Source organism: Epinephelus fuscoguttatus, linkage group LG11 (genome assembly GCF_011397635.1).
Source record: "Epinephelus fuscoguttatus linkage group LG11, E.fuscoguttatus.final_Chr_v1".
NCBI classification, from domain to species: Eukaryota; Metazoa; Chordata; class Actinopteri; order Perciformes; family Serranidae; genus Epinephelus; species Epinephelus fuscoguttatus.
Window position 1 is genome coordinate 37,542,616 of NC_064762.1, and position 19,351 is coordinate 37,561,966.

The 19,351-nt window shown below is 40.4% G+C and overlaps 2 protein-coding genes across 3 annotated transcripts in view; both read left to right on the forward strand.

Annotated features, from left to right (window-relative positions):
- LOC125897389 (xaa-Arg dipeptidase-like) overlaps positions 1-19,351 on the forward strand; it is a 649,571-nt gene that overhangs the window by 110,311 nt on the left and 519,909 nt on the right. The gene's annotated exons all lie outside the window — the stretch shown is intronic.
- Positions 2,107-19,226, forward strand: rmdn3 (regulator of microtubule dynamics 3). The gene is made up of 12 exons (XM_049590691.1): positions 2,107-2,779; positions 5,518-5,707; positions 7,826-7,969; positions 8,598-8,937; positions 9,376-9,478; positions 11,278-11,338; positions 11,444-11,519; positions 11,816-11,893; positions 12,894-12,992; positions 14,511-14,564; positions 15,487-15,567; positions 17,501-19,226. The coding sequence occupies exons 1-12, from the start codon at positions 2,578-2,580 to the stop codon at positions 17,555-17,557; spliced, it is 1,485 nt and encodes a 494-aa protein (XP_049446648.1). The 5' UTR covers positions 2,107-2,577; the 3' UTR covers positions 17,558-19,226.

Genomic DNA, 19,351 nt, shown 5'->3' on the forward strand with positions numbered 1-19,351 from the left:
GACAGGGACAAATGGTGGTAAAATCACTCCCAGGAATGGATTACACCACTAGGGGGCCATAGAGGACAAATTAGCTATGGGCCCAGGTGCAGACAACAAAAAACACAGCTGGACAAATTCAAATATTTATTTAAAACAAACAAACAAACAAACAAAAAGCTTACAGTCCAAAAATAAGACAGGTGAAGGCTGGTAGGCACAGGAAAGCAGGTAACAGAGCTCCAACAGAAAATGAGGATGAAATAACAAAGAACAAAGGAACTGGGCAGGTATAGGGAGGCACTAATTTGGGAAGTGAGAACAGGTGAGTAGACTGCAGGACTAGTGAGGGACAGGTGAAACTAATCAGGGTGGGGCAGACGACCAAACCTGGCATGGAAACACAAGGGCAGGGATTGAGGTGGTCTGAACAACAGGAAATCTTAGTATGACTGAGGAATAGGATTAAACAAAGGAAAAGAAGGAAAAACATTTACTTGAATTATAAGACAGTCCCTCAAGACTGGACAAGAATGCAGGAGCCACCTTATATGCAGCCCATACCATTTCAGACCAGCTGCCAGCTTTTTTCCCCTGCAATTGTGACATACATACATAGATGCTGGTGATGCTGCCATCACCAGCATCTATAGTTATTTGACCCAACTTTGTGATGAAATTATGTTAGCCAGCTACCATCACTCATCACAGACTTTTAAATATTACATCAAAATGTAGCTGATTCATATGTCAATTAACTACAAACAAAGGCTATGTATCTCTTAACACAGTTACACTTAGTACACAGACCACTTTTTTTACTTTCAGTACTATACAACTGAAATGTTACCCTCACCAAAGATGTTGGTCACTTTTAGATGTTTTAACTTTACTGAAATTATTACTTACTGAAAAACCTGACAGAGGAAATGTCTTGATTGGGAGCACATTTACTACAGCTGTTCTCTCCCACCTGCTCTAACAGACTGGTTCATGTTTACTAACAGATGACTGGTAGGCTGTCAACATGCAGCGTTGCTTAATTTGGACTAAAACTCCTTGGGGCAACAGAGCACTGACCTTTCTTGCCGAGAACTGGAACAGAATGACTCAACAGAGGTGAACTGAGTGAACACTATGGAATGCGAGCACAGCTATCGAACAGGGCTGGCTGAAGTTTCGCAAGGTGACGCTGATGCAGCAATATTGAAGCCTGATTTGTGGTTGGGCACCAATTATAAAGGGACACCCTGAAATTAACAGCAACATTTCACCACATTTAGCTCCAAACAATGTTTAAAATAGTGATGTACATTTTTTAATGTCACTTTTTCAACGGATTTACAGCAATATTTGTGATCTTTGTTATATTTACTTTGCTTTTAAAAACATATACAGGGGGCGTTGGTGGCTTAGTGGTAGAGCAGGCAACCCATGTATAAGGCTGTTGACGCAGTGGCCCGGGTTCGACTACAGCCTGTGGCCCTCTGCTGCATGTCACTCCCTCTCTCTCTTCCCCCTCACACTCATCTGTCCTATCAGGCTTAAAAATACCAAAAAAAAAATCTTTAAAAACATATACAGTATAAAGCCAATGTTAATCCAAATATGTAATCTACAACTAAATGTTGAATATGAAATCTAAATATTAAATCTAAGAGTGTGGGGGAAGAAGAAAACATGCAAACATTTTGGTGTTACATTTTTATTTCTGTGACCTTCAAATGACCAGAAAATAGCTGTGTGCCAACCAATCCCGGTCTCCCCTACAATGGTAAGTTTTTTTTATTAATAAGTAATTGTGAATATTTTGGCTTAAAATAAAATATATCTAAGATGAACATGGTCATTGCTGGCCTCCTTGACCCAAGCTTGCTCTGCCCTTTTTACCTCCTTATGAGTGGCCCTGCTACTTTGCTACTTTTTGACAAATTATCTAATAAAACCACAAGTATCTCACAATTAAGCTTTCAATAGTATTATTATTTCTATGATGCCAACTTTCTTTAAATATATTTTAACATTGCTGGCGGAAATGGGCTTCTCAACGTTGCAGTTTGTCAACGACACCTTTTATTTTGTAAGTTGGAACCGGAAGTTATTTTCCACGCGCTCGCCTCGGTGACATCACTGTTGACTACGGTGCTGCTGATGTGATGTAGTTACGTTACATATTTTCGTAGCATCGCTCCGCTAGCTGACCAGCATTCGCACACCTTGATATGATGCAACGACAAACAGACCGTTTAGTTTTTAACGTTAAACTTTAAGACGTGTCGTCAAAATATATAAGCCAGGGGAGGTTTTCAAAGGAAAATTGTAGCGTTTCCGTCAAGCTTATTACAAGACGTCAGCGTTTTATTAGCCAGTGGAACGCTGTAATGCCGGTGGACGGCTAATGACAGTCGGCTAACGTGCTAACAGTAACTGTTACTCGTGTCGCCGTCCACCCTTTTTCGGAGCTAAAATAATAACGTTATGCGTCAAGAGGAAGTCATGTTATCCTGAGATTAATTACAGGCAGTAATGGTTGATGACATGTGAAAGAGGCACTTGTGAGTAACGTAACTGACGTAGTTAGAAACGCCGTGTGGCGAGATGAGCATGCCGCTCGGGAGGAACGGGTTAATCGGGCTTGCTATCGGAGCTACAGCCGGTTGTGGCTTGATTGCCTTCATAATCTACAAGGAGATCTGTAGGAGAAGATCCCAGAGACTGATGCAGGAGGCCCGGCCAGCTCCCCGGCTGTTTGACGAGGCGGATGAAGCAGCGCTGCTGCGGGAGCCGCTGGATGCGCAGGGTGGGTTGACTACTTGGCACAGACTCCAGCATGGCAAACACATGTTTGTGTGGTGAGGGACGGGTGCTTGATCCAACTGCGAAATAGGCTGTATAAGTACTGTTTTATGGGATGTAGGAAAAATCAAGTTAAATTATGATGATGAATCAAATTTACCACATGGTACCACCAAAATACTTGTTTTCAATAAACTCTTTATTTAAAACTGAACTGAAAGTGAAACCTATGTATGCCCACAAGCCAGACTCCAATACTTGTTTTTTTTTTTTTTTTTTTTTTTTTTTTAGTGAAACTGCATGTGTTATTGAGCATTCAACTGAATTAATGACACTTATACTGCACAAGTTGTGTGAGAGTTTGTAAACAGATGTTCTGAAAAAGTTTTGTTGTTAAACGTGGTCCCCAATTAATCTGTAAATTGATATGTTCTCAATTTTCTATAGAGATGTGCAAGAAAAACGAAGTTTTCTGCACAAACTCAAGGTAGTACAGCGGGATAAACTGATTACAAATGGTCGTTTTGTGGGTGAGGTTTCCTAAAATGCTACAATTAAATGAGAGAAATGAGCCTGAGGTCAGTATGCCACTGCCTCTGCCTTTCCCTGCCATGCGTATGACCTTACTCTTAGCCTTCAAAGTTGCAGGTAGTTGGACTTTGAGGCTGCTGCCCCATGTCACTCCTGCAGGCTGGGCCTAGCCACCAGGCAGTGATCAGTGGGCTGACTACCCACCTTTGACTCCTCACCTGGGACTAGCTTGCCTTGGGTGACCCTTCTAAAAACTATTGCCTCAGGAGAACAGCCACCCCCCACTCCCCACTGCCTACCTCACTACCATGTTAAAGTGAAAATTTTATGAGGCTACAGATGAGGAGTTGAAAGATTTGGTGAGGAACTCAGACAGGAGTTTTGAAAGGAGCCGCTTGAGGCCTCTCATACCCTATTTCCAACAAATTAGCTTTGGTTCTTGAACCAGAACTAGAACCTTAGTTCTATCTAAGGAACCAGTCCGCATTTCCACTAGTTCACATGGAACCATTGTAACTAAGGATAGGGGATCAATGGAGGGCGTTTCACAAAGCACAACAGTAGTAGAAAAAACATGTATTACATTGATTACCTGCTAACTTTGGTTCTGTTATTACAGATATTTGTTTTTACCCCAAGGAAAACAAGTACGGACCAGCTCTCAATGAAACCACTGCTTAAGCTGTTTTCCACCAATCTCTTGCTTGCTTTCTCAATCATGTCTTTCAAGTCATTAGAATATGACATGCCCACTGATGTCATCATGGTTTGCACTTCAGGTCAAGGAAAACCTGCTAATTTTTGGTTCCAGCTGAGAACCAACTTTTTGGGGTTCTGAACCAATTTATTTTTGGTCAAAATGTTCTAAATGGTTCAAAGTTAGGTGTGGGAACTGAAACAGAACCAGTTCTATGTTGGTGGAAAAGGGGTATCATTAAAGGACAACTTCGGTATTTTTCAACCTGGGCCCTGTTTCCCCATGTGTATGTGTGCCTATGATTCATGGGTACAACTCGTTCTAAAATTAACAGTATTGAGGGAGGTGGATGCAACCGGAGCCACGAAATGAGCTAAAACGGTAACAGGAGCAAGTTTGTGCATTAAAAGTGCTATTTTTCCGCCACTGACCGGTTCAGATCGCCAGTGCTATGAGTGCTATGAGTGGAGTCAGCTGTCAGTCAGTGTTGGAGCAGAGAGGGGGAGGGCTGCCCCGCTGGGTACTGTAAGTGAGTATGTGTGTATGACGTGTGTGTTGTGTTTTTCGCCACTGACCGGTTCAGATCGCCAGTGCTATCTCTGTAAAGAGCATACTAACTTAGCCTTTCCCTTACCTCTGGGCTGCTTTGCTCCACTGTGTCTGTAGCTGTTGCTACTAGTGGGACAGCCATTTTCTTGAGGAAGAAATGTTTCAGGATTGGATATCTTCTCTTCTTCGGCTGGCAGTAGTCATCTTGGGAGAAGTGAGCACTGCAGACCCGATGGTCTGCAAGGCGCATTGTCTGGAGAGGAAGTGTTAGCATCCATTTGGAGCACAACTAGCCACAACTTCAGCATCTCGCCGCCCGACAAAGGCAGCCTATGAAAGCTGTACGGGGTGTTGCGCGACATCCTGTTCTTGCGTTCGGGAAAAAGGCCCGTTTATTTGAGCACTCCAAAAACTCTGGTAACACTCCAGGCGGTAGCACATGAAAGACTTCGTCCTCAGACTCTTCTAGCATAACACACACACTTCATACACACATACTCACTTACAGTACCCAGCAGGGCAGCCCTCCCCCTCTCTGCTCCAACACTGACTGACAGCTGACTCCACTCATTCACACAGTCACCACTGCTGCAGGGCCGCTACAATATGCTATCTACAGAGGTAGCACTGGCGATCTGAACCGGTCAGCGGCAAAAAAAAGCACTTTTATACGGGACGCATTTGCACCAGTTACCGTTTTAGCTCGTTTCGCGCCTCAATACTGAACCAATTTTAGAACGAGTGGTACCCATGAATCATACACACACATACACATGGGGAAATAGAGCCCAGGTTGAAAAATACTGAAGTTATCCTTTAGGTTTCTCCTGGTCCTGGATGCCTCCTGTAAAGGTAGTCCCAGCATACTGACTGCAATGAAGAAGGGTTAAGGATCAGGCTAAATGGCTAAATTGCAAGTCTAAACTGACATCTAACATGTTCTGTGTCCTGGTCGCCTCTTCCAGAGGTGGAGGCCCAGCAGCAGGCTCTGGCAGCGGTGGAGGCCGTGGTGCAGGGCCTGTCCCCGGAGCAGCAGCTGGAGCTCAGGAACCAGTTGGACCAAGTTCTGAACTGCGTGTCATCATTGCGCTCAGAGGTGGCTGAGCTGAGGGGCGGCCTGCAGGACATCGCCCTGCAGATTATCCAGGATGTCAAGTGAGTCACAGTGGTGAAATGTACAGCATCTGCACTACTAAATGTTTCTGAGTATGGTACTGAATAGTATTTCACTGATATCAGACAGAATTGTTAGTGAGTGGGCAGATTCTTAGGTCTAAACCCAGGCAAGAATAGTAATAATTTTTTTGGCAGGACCATTGTAACTGGATCATATGGTGTGGACAAACACTGTGCAAATTTTAGAATGTATCTGGCTAAATTTATTTACTTAATGATTTTTTTTCTTGTATTTCAATCAATATAGGCATGATGGTGTATCTTTAATACAGGCCTGAAACAGACCCACATACAGGGTGACTTGGTCAAACTTTGTGTTTTTTTTTGTTTGTTTGTTTTATTTATTTATTTATTTTTTTATTTTATTTTATTTTATTTTATTTTATTTTATTTTATTTGAAACAGGAACATTTTAGGGGAACACTGAGCCCCAGAAAGTTGTGTTAAGTATATTCAGCAGAGGTTTTTTTTGTTGCTGATTTTACTCCACAGATATCTAATTGAAAAAAGGTAGCATTGTCAAAAAGAAAATAGAAACACACAGTTATGAAGGTAGAAATAAAAAAAACATCAACTTTATGTTTTAAAAGTGAACAGAAATTTATGTAAAATAAAGCTTAAAAAGGGGAGAGAGTTGCTACTTTCTAATGACAGAAAGTAAGACAGGTATAGAGACATTTTTGTTTAAAAATATGAAGTACAGTATGCTTTCACATGTACACTAACTTGGATATAACACAGCTTTATCTGTCTAACATCATGTCATTAATAATTAGAATGTAATTTATTTTTGGTCACTGTTATACTCTGATGAGGCAGGCTAAATCAAGCATGACAGCATGTTCAGAAATGTTAATGAGTTCGACAAAGTTTCTTGAAAATTTCCATTTTAACAACAATACTTTGCAGACATTTCTGTTACATTGTTCTTGAACCTCTGAGTTCATTGTCAATATTTAAGGGAAATTATCATCAGCTGTAGATCAAAATGATGGACCTACAACCAATCAGAGCAATGAAATGTGATGTAACGCTCAGCGACGGACAAGTTTAAACAGACCTCAGTGTATACAGATGAGTCATGACGTTTTTGCCATCAGAATTTGAAAACAGATCTTCAACATGAAGTTCCACATCAGCTGCAGCCATCTTTCCAAAATGCATCAACAGTTGTGCTCTTTACTAAGCTAGGTTTATACTTGCCGTCATGTCCGCAGATGTTGTATGTCTCCTGCTTTTGACATTGAACAGCTGTCTCCATCTTACTGTGAGAAGGAAGGACTAATGGAACATCAGAGATCACGATGATGGACTTTGTTGTGTTATCCCTGACAATGACTTGTACACTTGTATTTACTACTGTATTTAAGTTTTGCCACATAAACTAAAATAAACTAAACTAAACGTCTGCCAGAGCACATAAAACATGAGCTCACAGATAGATCTGATTTCAAGGCTAGATTGCAGCATAAAAAGATACTTAAGTAGAGCGGCACTTGGAGAGCACAGACCTCCGCCAATGTACAAATGCCCTAACTGGCAGTGTTAAAGAAGGTGAAAAATTATTTGTGTATCTGCCCTGTGGTTTGGACCTGCTCCAAATTTTATTTGTTTCTTCCTTGACCCATGCCACCCTTCTACCAAGTTTCATGAAAATCAGCCAGTATGACGCTGCCTAAGCCTGATAGTGTATTTTGAAAGACAAGCTGCAGGCTGTTTCAAATCAGTTTGCAGGCCTCAACTGGCCCCTGGGGCTGGACTTTAGACTTGCCTGATATAGGGCATGCATGTCAGCTATTAAACTGTATGGTGCAACCACTCTCACTAAGTTGCAGTGTAAGGATACTGCAATGACAGCACAATAAGAGCTGACAAATATCAGTGTCATATTCCATATGTCTACAGGAGTATCTTAAATTCTTTAACTGAAAGCCGCACAATGGGGATTTGGCTCTAGCTGCATTCTGCTTCTTAAGAGAGCAGAATGTTACAATCATTGGGATGTTATAATGGGGTTAAACACCAGAGTGAACCTTTTAGGTGGGGCCAAGGTTGTGGGTGTTGTTTGATTGATGTGACCATGTGTTCCACATGCAGAAAGGGAGTGGAGGACAGTCAGCGGGTACGTCGGCGGCGTCATATCGTCCACAGGGAGCGCACTGACTCCACTGGCTCCAGCTCCATCTACTTCACTGCCAGCCAGGGCATGGCCAGCACATTTGAAGAGACCAGCGAAGGAGGGTATGTCACAGACTGGTGGTGTTAGAAAGCAGTACACTCACTTATTCTTTGTGATTCAGCGTAGTCTTTCTAGTCCATTTCTGATGGCTCCATCTCATTATTATATTACAAAATATATACGATCGATGAGCAGTAAGATTTTCTACAATCCAATTTCACTTTAAAATATTGATCAGTGCATCTTGAAAGTTTTGATCTTGTTTTGGGTTCACGTCTTAAGTTTGTGGGGCAGATAGTGGCAAAAATCATTTGTCTCCTGGATAGCCATAAAGAAGCCTGGACTAATAGCCTCTCAGTGAAGTGGTAGTAACACTGTGCAGGAGCAGGTCAGGCTGAGATCCAAGTTTAATACAACTGTTGGCGCTTTTGAAAAGGCTTCTTAACAAGCTTTATCAGCTTTTCCTGTTAATCTCTAAGACAATTACAGACTGTTAAATAGTGCACACTGTGGCTAACACTAACTTACTGACTGACTGACTTCCTCTTCTGATATCGAGCCATTAAATGTACAGAACTGAAAGCTGAAGTATTTATGAATCAGTGTAATGTGGAGTCCCAAATGTGGGTACTTGTACACATTTCTAACAATTCATTTCCCCGAATTAAAACCAGATGGTCCCTCCCGTAGGTACTCGACGGCCTACGCTGAGTCAGATTACACTGATCGTGACACGGACAGAGAGGAGGGGGAGCGGGAGCCTGAACAGGAGTCTGAGGAAGAGGAGGACAAGAGTTGTGCCACTGTCCTCACCCTCCGCCAGGAAGACTCTCAGGAAGAAGAAGCGGAAGAGAGAGAGCTGGGGGAGGAAGCAGAGGAAGAGGAGGACGATGAGGAGAGGCTGCAGCTGGCAACTGAAGTTCCCAGTGGGGAGCTGGCTCTCCTCCTGGCTCAGAGTGACATCCTTCACACAGGAGACGCCAGCTTAAAGGCAGAGGGCTTTCGCCTGCTGCTAGACAGCAGAGCAGAGGTAAGGGACAGGACTCACAAGATTGCAAACTAGGGGCTGAAGCAGTGTGTAATAATAATGATAGAGCAAAGAATAATTTGTAGCACCAAATACACATATACTGTGGATAAGTAATGAATACACCCCCTTGAACAATTTTCAGATTTTGTGTATGTTAGTTTATCTACTGTTCTTGTAAACATGCATAGGGAGATAAGCACACACACACACACACACACACACACACACACACACACACACACAAGCTTATAAAAACTGATTTTAAGAAAAGAGCATGAGGGAGTTTAAGAGCAACTCAAAAGAAGTATTGATTATGCAGGTCTGAGCTTCTCAAAAATCCATTGATCAGTAACAATTGAAATCACTTACAAAGTAAAAATTAAACAGTTGTTATGTACAGCGACACTGACCGGTGTTTGTCTGACTCTGTGTCTGCAGTATGGAGACAGCAGGGAGTTTCTATGGCGACTGGCTCGGGCTTACAGTGATGTGTACGAGTCCACTGAGGACAAACAGGAGAAGAAGACTTATGCACAACAAGGTAATGTGTACACACACACACACACACACACACACACGATGTAAAGATTATCATATTAGATCTTGACTCAGAGTTTTCAATCAAAATAAAACAAAGGAACAATACGGCAGGCTGAGAGGTCTAAATTAAAAATAAGTTGCACTTACTTAAAGAATTATTAAAACTGATGTTGTCGGGCTACTTCTGTCCACTTCTTAAAAACAAAGTCTCTGGTGTGGTTAAATACTTTAGTTAAGACTGCATATCATAACAGTGTTTACCCAAAGTTAAGTGCCATCAATGTAACTTTTTAAGTGTTTGAAGATTCTCCGCCTCTCAAACCCCAATGTGTCCAGTCAGGTTGTGGAAAAGTTGTTTTCTTTCTTTTTTTGGTGCAAAATAAAACAGTGGGGACTTTATAGGTACAAAAAATGTTTATACACACACACACACACACACACACACACACACACAGGTGACGAACAGATTTTGACATGGTTGCTATGTCAATAATATGTTTTATATGTATAAAACATATCATTGTTATAGTAACCTTGTTTAGCTACTGTCACTTAATTTAATGTAATCACCTGGTGCTGTAGAGGACAGTTGTTAAAGATGGATGAAAGAAATTTTCAAAAAGCAAAAAAAAAAAAAAAAACACTAATGATAATAAGGCAATAAATGGGGAACTGAAGCTGTTATATCACCCTCTTTAAAGCAACCTGTTTCCATCAAAAGTAATTTTACCCCACAGCACAGGGGAGTTGGTCCACTGCTGACTTCATCGTTTAATTTATTTGTGTCATTGTGTGACTTCTGGATCCAAACTAATGTTGTGTTCACAGCAGCACGTAGGTTTATATGTAGCACCCACCCCCAGCATGGACTGTTCACACTTCTACCCTCAGGCCGGAGGTACAGAAGTGTGAAATGCAGGACCACTAGACTGTTTTTTTTTTTTTTTTTTAATCAATTTTTTAATTGAGTTTGAAGATATGCATACATAACAGAAAAGACAAAATGGAAAAGTTAAAACTACTACGACCACTAGACTTAAAAACTCTTTCTTTCCCACTGCCATCAGACTACTAAACAGCCAACAGGAGTCATAGTCATCACTACCTCAGACCATGTTTACAAATACAGTCTGCACGTGACTTTTGCGCATACAGTGTTTGCACTACAGTTTCTTGCTGCCTTAATTATATTCCCTTTTGTGTATATATTCCCTTCATATTTTTTAATCTATATTGTTTACTTTTTTATCTATTTATAATCGAGTGTGAATGTAGTTGATATTTTTTCTGGTATTTGTTGCAGTCAGCAAAGGAAGAATTTCATTGTACAGGGAAACATGTTTCCTCACAGTGCATATGACAATAAACACTTTGAATCTTGAATCTTGACATGGGGCAGAAACCTGTGTCAGGTCAAGTGGGAAAAAGATTTTAGAAGGACCTGGGAAAATAGCATTTGACACTAAAACATACATACTTTGACCAAAAGTTGTATTTTCTGATTTCAAGACATGAGGGATACAACTGGGAAGCTACAGAGAGATATAATAACCTCAAAAATTATTAAAAAAACAAACAAAAAAAACCCCAAATAAAATACTACTAATAATAATGGAACCTGGGAGTGTGGAATATACGTAGCAAAAACACATCAAGGCTGCTTCTGCTTATGAAGCTACCGCCTCACTCATGCGCACCAAATAATCTGGTCAGTTTGTGCAAATGGACAGTAGCATGTGACTGTTTCTACCTCCAAGACAATTATAGCCTTTGTCATTGAACTGAGAGCTGGTGTTGCAGGTCGAGAGGAGGCAGAGTTGGCCCTGAAGAAGAACGGCCTGAATGCTGAGTGTCATAAATGGTAAGATAGTAAAATTATACCTAACACACCAGGGTTTAACTTTGCATAGATAATAGTGCTACTGGTTGTATTATGAAGTCACAGTCATGCTGTTTTTGTCTCCAGGTTTGCTGTGCTGACAGGTCTGACCTCCAAGCATGAGAGCATGCATAGCAAACTGAAGAGCAGCCACATATTGAAGGTAACACAGGCACACAGTTTGGGTACTTAGTAGTGATGGCCAAATGAAGCCTCATGATGCATTTTCTTTATTTTCTGAGACAACTATATGGCGCTCTTTGTTCAACAAAAGCTTGAAAGCACACTGAATTGCTATTCTTTTAGCCTCTCTCTTTAAACCAAGAGTGCCATCTAGTGGGCTCAGAAAATAAAGAAAATGCTTCATGAGGCTTCATTTGGCCATCACTAGTATTTGGCTGTTTTAAGTAGAGTTTTGTTCAACATAATACTAAGTTGTTGTTTTTTTCTTAAACTCAGGAGCATCTGGACCGTGCGATCGCCCTCAGAGATGATGACCCCATGTGTTTCTATCTGCTCGGCAGATGGTGCTATGAGGTGAGAGAAGGGGCTGTATGTTGCTGTAACTCTGGTCTTGTCAGGTGCAGAATGTTTCATCCAAACATTCAAATGTCAACACTGTGAATTTAAGGGTTACTCTGGTATTTTTTAACCTGGACCCTATTTTCCTATGCTTTTGTGTCTAAGTGACTAATGGGAACATTAAAATCAGTCCTGAATTGAGTGAGAGGGCTGAGCTGATGGGGGCTTGTTTATGCTGCTGACAGGCTCAGATTATTATTGTAGGTGTCTGACAACATTATGGAAAGGATCCTTATAGAGGCAGACCTTTTTGAAGACTGAGATCCTTTTGTTTAACCAGAAACAACCCTGAAATCACAATCATCAAAGCCACCAGACTCCATTTAAATAAACGGTAATCTAAGCGTGTATAGACTCTGTACACTCTATACTAGAGAGGCCGCATATTTTCACACCTAACTGAGTGAGTTAAGGGTTTATTTCAACTGAAACAAATGTGGCAATTGTTGGAACAGTGGAAAGACACACAAAGACAGCTTTTGAGTTTTATTTAGTTTCTGTTGACCTTGAATGAGGTCTGAAGTCTGGAAGGTTCGGTGATAGGGATTTCGGGGCTGTTTCTGTTACCAAAGAGAATTTTGCACTTAAATCAAAATATTTATCTATGTAGGGATCCTTTCCATAATGTTATGAGATACTTAATGATAATAATTATAATAGATAATGATCTGAGTCAGTCAATAACAAAAACTGGCACTATTGGATATAAATTGACAGTGCAAACACACCCCGAGTGGTACATTGCAGCCTGTTTTGTGGCTGCTGGCTGCAGCGCTCTAGCTTAATACTGGACCAGTGTCAAAACATGTCCGTCACCCCTTTACCCTTTCAGGCAACCACATCTGAAGTCCAAGTGTTTACACCCATTCTGACTTCCCACGCTTGTACCTTATTCAAGACATGATTATGGAAATTAAAAGGTATTTTTGATATCCGTGTGTCTGTGTCTCTGCAGGTAGCCACTCTAGACTGGTTGGAGAAGAAGGCAGCTGCTGCCCTCTACCAGAGCCCCCCCACTTCCACACTGCATGACGCCCTTGAGAACTTCCTCAAGGTAGCAGAGTACTGTAGATCCCAAAATATTTCTGCTGTTTCATTCTGATTTTGAATATTAAAAATCTACTCCACATATACTCTGTCCCATGGGTCCTGTGAAGAACACTCAGGGGAAGTAACCAAATCATCTCTGCAACTTCTTGTGTCTTGCTGTGGGAGTATCAAGCTGTCTAATTAGCAAGTATTGTGTAAATAAGCAACCTACGACTCTCAACGGTTTCTGTGACTTTGTGCCAAACAGCTCTTTGTTTCTGTTTGTGTCTGTAATCTTGGAGGCAAGAGGCGTACAAACTGCAATAATGATTGTCTCCTGTAGAGACATTCATCCACAGCTGGTAAACACCAAACTTCTTATCCAACCACTGCATCTCTTTGTTACTTTTTTGGCAAATCACTACAAAGCCTCCAGGCTAATTTTTCTAAGGCTGCCCCCTGAAAGTCAGAGATTCAAATCATCAGTCAGAGAACCTCCAGTCGACTGAGAGTCCTTTAAGTCCAGCAGTTGTTTTTTTCTTCCTTTTTTTTCCCCAGTCAGTGTGCAGTGTACTTCTGGGGACATTTTGATCCCCAGGTATAGCTGCAGAGTGCTCCTCACTTTCATGCTGCTCTTTGATGAAGGCAGCTGCCTGGAGGAGGAAAAGCTCTACACTGTAAGGCTCAGAGATAATACCATCTTCTGCCCTCTGCGGTGAATTTACAGCTCATAGCAACTCAATATGATACAGTTTCTGGTTGTTGTTTGATATTTAGTGCCAGCAAAAGTTGTTGCACAATCTGATCTGTAATTAGTGTAGATAGCTCGTTTACTATATTGTGTGAATGTCACTGTCACACTGAGCATCCAGCTGAACACTTTTTAAACTCTTAAATTCGAAAAGTTGAATATTCGTATTGAACACCTGATTCAATTGACTTGATTTAAGTTGGCTACAGCCCTAAATTTTGCCCTCATTTTACTTACAGTATTTATTTGTTTTTTTAGATTATTTAACAGGGACCATACATATAAACATTGTTGCATAAGGAGGAGCAATGCAACAGATGCACAGTAATGTATCCAAGGTGTCTAGATGAAGCTAATTTGCTGGTTAGGCTTTTAAAATTCAGGTTAAAACAGTGTTGGTGTCCCTTGCCATCCTACAGCACATTTTTATGGGATACTAAGAATAAAATTGTGCTTTATTTACTTTTAAAGTATTTTGTATGGTATTTAAGTCTTTATTGATTGTATGACAGTACAGAGACACATGAAACACAGGGAGAGAGCAGGGTTGTTGACATGAAACAAAGCTTCTTGGTTGGACTCAAATCAGGAACATTGCAGTAACGTAGCACGTTATTAAACGCACAATAATGTTGGAGTCCCTTACCAACAGTGCTTTGAGAGAAATGGGGAGGATGAACTTGGTTTGGTTTTCTGCCCACCTTTGAGTGGGCTTTTCATTTTGTATTCATTTAAATCAATCAGACCAAATATTTCATTTATTAAATGTTTGTCTTGTTTGCTGTCTTCCAGGCAGAGGAGCTCAGTCCAGGTTTCTCCAAGACAGTGAGACTGTACATCGCACAGGTAAACAATCACATCTCTGATTCCATACTGTCTTTGTATAGATGATCAGTAGAATGACTATGTACATGTAGAAATTACACGCACACTGTTGGAATCAGCGTGACTTACCCTTTGAGTAATAGTGGCACAATAATCATCAGATTCAGATTCCTTCAGTATCAATCATGCATGTCAAAAGTAATCCAGGTGATTATTGTCTGTATCCATGGTTACTGTGCAAAGCTGCATGGGACCTGCTAGCTGCTAATACAGCACGACTTTCCATGATTTAATTTTGTGACTGTTTCCAAGTGTAGGCTTAAAAAGTCAGGGCTAGGGTGAAGCCCACACCTAAATCACTGACTCCAGTTTCTCACTTGTATGGATCAAAGCATGATGGGAGAAAAAGGAAAACAATGGGAGGGAAGAAATCTGTGTATATTAGCTTGTTATGTTTTATACTGTTAGTTACGGTTAGATTTTTGACTTTACAAAGGCTCAGAATGTCCCATTAACAGGGAGCACACTGGTTCAATCTCAGTCTCCACCCGTAAGCTTTAAGCCCTGAACCCTTGCGGACTTAACTGACATCACAAGGTAAACCCTTTTGGTGTGAGAGGCTGAAAGGGCTCCAAATGGTATAAATATGAATGAGACTTCATTTGTGGCGACATATCAGTTCACCTTGACCATGCCAAAACATGTTTCCTACAACTGTGGGACGTCCCTGGGACACACAAGCAAAAACTCCAATGATTACAAATTATGTAAAAGAGTTAAATCCAGACAAAAACAGCAATAATTAATGATTATTACCTGGGGTTGGAATCCTTTCCAAGGCTAACATAGCAGTGTGTATGTTTTAGCTCTTTCCTCACTGTCACAGCACCAGTGTGTTGTGATAACACTATAAACACTGATCATCTTGTGGTTTGACTGTTAGTGTCACAAGGAGCTGGGAAACATCTCTGAGGCAACAAACTGGACCGAGCTGGCTCTGAAGATGCCCACAAACTCTAATGATGTAAGAGCACGCACACTCACCCCATTAGAACTCTGCAGCAGCCACGGTATTCACCAAACATGTATTTCAGTAGTGATGACCAAATGAAGCCTTATTTTCTGAGCCCACTAGATGGCGCTCTTGGTTTAAAGAGAGAGGCTCTAAGAATAGCAATTCAGTATGCTTTTAACCTTTTGTTGGACAAAAAGCACCATTACCAGCTCAGTGGCCTAGTGGTAGAGTGTCCGCCCTGAGACCAGGAGGCTGTGGATTCGATCCCCAGCCGGGTCATACCAAAGACTATAAAAATGGAACACATTGCCTACCTGCTTGGCACTCAGCATCAGGGGTTGGAATTGGGGGGTTAGATCACCACGTGATTCCTGAGCACGGCACCGCTGCTGCTCACCGCTCCCTCAGTAGATGGGTCAAAATGCGGAGAACAAATTTCACATGCTCAGAAAATAAAGAAAATGCTTCATGAGGCTTCATTTGGCCATCATTATATTTCAGTATTTCTGTATATAGCTTTGAGGGTTGACACTTTTGTACAGAGCTCAGTGTTGCAGATTACAATGAAAAGCAAACAAATGATGAATTTCTCAGATGTGTCCTGGATATGTCCTTTAGTCTGAAGTTAGACTCAAGACTTAGAGCCTTTTCACACCTGAAAATCCAAACCAAGATTTGCATTTTATACAGATTATTTTTATACAGATTTATGCAGATTGCATTGTATACATTTGATCTAGTTAGTTTTGGTCTCACATTGCCAATTATGCAAGCATACTCAAGAACTATACATACATATGTCCTGTTGTCATCACCAACTTCAGCTGTCTCCCTACACTTGACATTGATTGTTTTGTACACAAGTTTTCCTGTCCTCTCGTATCCCCTCTCTCTCATATTCTTGGAAAATAATTAAAAAGCGTAGGAGATTTTGTGAATGTTTATGCCTCCACACCAGCAGTAGCAGTGGCCAGAGGCATTATGTTTCAGATTGTCCATTTGTCCGTACGTACCATTCTCGTTAATGCAATAACTCAAGAACGCCTTGACAGCATTCTTATGGGAATTTGGCACAAATGTCCACTTGGACTTAACAATGAACTAATTTGATTTGGTGGTCAAATGTCAAGGTCACTGTGACTTTGCATCTGTCTCATTCTCATGAACGTGATATCTCAAATTTGGCACAAATGTTCACTTGGACTCATCGATGAACTGGTAAGATTTTTGTGGTTAAAGGTAGTAATGGCCAAATGAAGCCTCATGAAGCATTTTCTTTATTTTCTGAGCCCACTAGATGGTGCTCGTGGTTTAAAGAGAGAGGCTCAAAGAAAACCAATTCAGTGTGCTATCAACCTTTTGTTGAACAAAAAGCACCATCTAGTGGGCTCAGAAAATAAAGAAAATGCTTCATGAGGCTTCATTTTGCCATCACCAGTCAAATGTTAAGGTCACTATGACCTTGCGTCCATCTCATTCTCTAGAACGCATTATCTTAAGAACGCCTTGAGGTAATTTCTTCAAATTTGGTTCACACATCCACTTGGTCTCAAGGATGAGCTGAAAAGCATTTGGTCACTCTCTGTTGCTAAACCACACACAGACACACACTACGCACTGAGGGGCTATGCTACTTTTATCACTCAACAATAGTCTACTGAACCTCCTGCAATTGGTCCAAAAGTTTGACCCATCCAAAAATTTCACACCAGAAACAAACTGAACCATGATTCAGATTGATGTGGAATGAGACCACCTCTTTTCATCTGACCAAGGTTCAACTGTTTGGCTCATTCGGTGATTTGAGGGATGTTTCATTTTGGTTTGGATCAAACTGAAAAATCCAAAAGTTTGAACCAAATTAGGGAGTTGAAAAGGGCCCAAAGTGTTACAGCGTTTAATTATGTGAATTCTTTATTGTTGCCTTTTCTTTATTTCCAAGGATGAAACATCTAAACTGGAAGCTCAGCTTCGAGTCTTAACTGACAGAAAAATCTGAACGCTTATTTTCTACTGGGATCCAGCAGATGGAGCCACTCAGCCGATGGCACCGATTGGCTAGTCAGGCCGCCAATCCGTGGTCATCCAATCAACTAATTATTTTCCCTTCGTTGGTGGATACCTTAGTCATATTGTCACTGTAAAATGATATGGAGTTTATTGATGTATATTTATTTTCTTTAATATGACTTAACTGAGTCAATATCGCTATAGGTAATATATATTGTAATGTATATGGTATCTTTAATGCTTTTTTTTTTTTTAACAATTTGTTTGCCTTTTTAACTGATAATCAGTGATTAAACACAAGTAGGGTTTTTTTTAGAACCACATTCTTTATTCAACATAAACATTTAAAGGATCAGTTCACCAAATTACAAAAAATAACAGTCACTTTCTGCAATTGGTGTCCAGTCATGCAAGTGGTTTTGGTTTTATATGTTGAGACAGATATCTTAAAACCATGTTTTTTTTCTGTAATTTGGGTGGTTCCATCTTCTTTTAGCTAGATTTTTGAAAGAAGGTACCTCAGAGCAGTGGGACCAAAGCTGTTCACACAGGGTCAGGATGCCACATTTGACAAAGGATTTCGGGAGTTTAGAGAAATTCCCCTTACAGTGGTCTGGAAATCTACCGCCACACCACAGCATTTCTAAGTGATATGTGATAGTGAAATTTATGTGGAAACAGAGCTGGTGATCCAGTTTGATCAGGGATGTTTTAAGAGCTTTAAGGTAAAGAGGGACTTTGGGAATCACTGTAACAAATACATCTAATGAGCTTTTATCTTTATGGATGAAACATTATTTTTATTATACACCCTTTTTTCTAATACTGTTCTGGTGGGTCACATCTCAGTTACTCTTTGACAGATGTGTTTGTTTTGTGGAGATAAATTACCCCTCATAATGTAGATATAGTATTAACACTGTAGTATTTTGATCAGAATATCAGTCTAAAAATTTTTTCTCAGTTTAATGAATACTTCACCCACTATATGACCATTTGTATATCAATTGCTTACCCTGTGTTAAATTCTCAATGTAATTGAGGGCCGCTTTTAGTAAGAGCAAAATTATACCAAAATATCAGTTTACAAAGAGACCTCTTGTCTTCAAGAATTTTTGGTTTTTGGATTCTCCATTCACTGTGGAGGCATGAGAAAAAACAAAGTTGTTTTTTTTTTAAGAATTTAATGTTAACACAGGGTGAGTAATTGATATCCAAATCACAATTTTATGGGTAAAGTATTTTAAGTTCCAGCACCCCCTAAGGATAATGTAGTGAATTGACTGTACTGGACCACATGCATCCTCCTGGTTAAAGTGCATGGAGTGTTCTGTTTGGTTGTGACTGTGAAAAGTATCCTATTGTTTTTGTAACTTCATTTTCTCTGGAGTATATTTGCTGCCTTTTAACTCTGAGTGTTTTTACATTCCTGTTATTTTTCTAAGTGACAGTGAAGCTGCACTACATCAGCAGGCTATTTATTTTGTGATTGACATCACTTTAATGGCACTTTTTCTTTTTTTTTAAGATTTATTCTTGTTGAGGTTAATTTGCTGTGAAATAACAGTGGACATGTTAAATTTCCTCAATATTCTGATCCTGCAATGAAAAATTAATATGCACTTCATGGATAACGTTGAATAAAATTCTTTTTTGTATTGATGTCTTCTAAACTTGTAGGTGTGTTTAACAGGCAGACCGTACCCTTCCCAAGTCATGTGTAATCATCTTTAAGACCAGCAATGAATTCATGAAATCCTTCCATGATGACGATGCTAACAGA

What these genes read in the sequence shown, in the direction of transcription:
- rmdn3 (XM_049590691.1), top strand. Translation starts at nt 2,578, where the DNA reads ATGAGCATGCCGCTCGGGAGGAACGGGTTAATCGGGCTTGCTATCGGA. An exon ending in CAGATTATCCAGGATGTCAA is followed by an intron (nt 5,708 to 7,825) that starts GTGAGTCACAGT and finishes TTCCACATGCAG; the next exon opens with AAAGGGAGTGGAGGACAGTC. An exon ending in GAAGACTTATGCACAACAAG is followed by an intron (nt 9,479 to 11,277) that starts GTAATGTGTACA and finishes CTGGTGTTGCAG; the next exon opens with GTCGAGAGGAGGCAGAGTTG.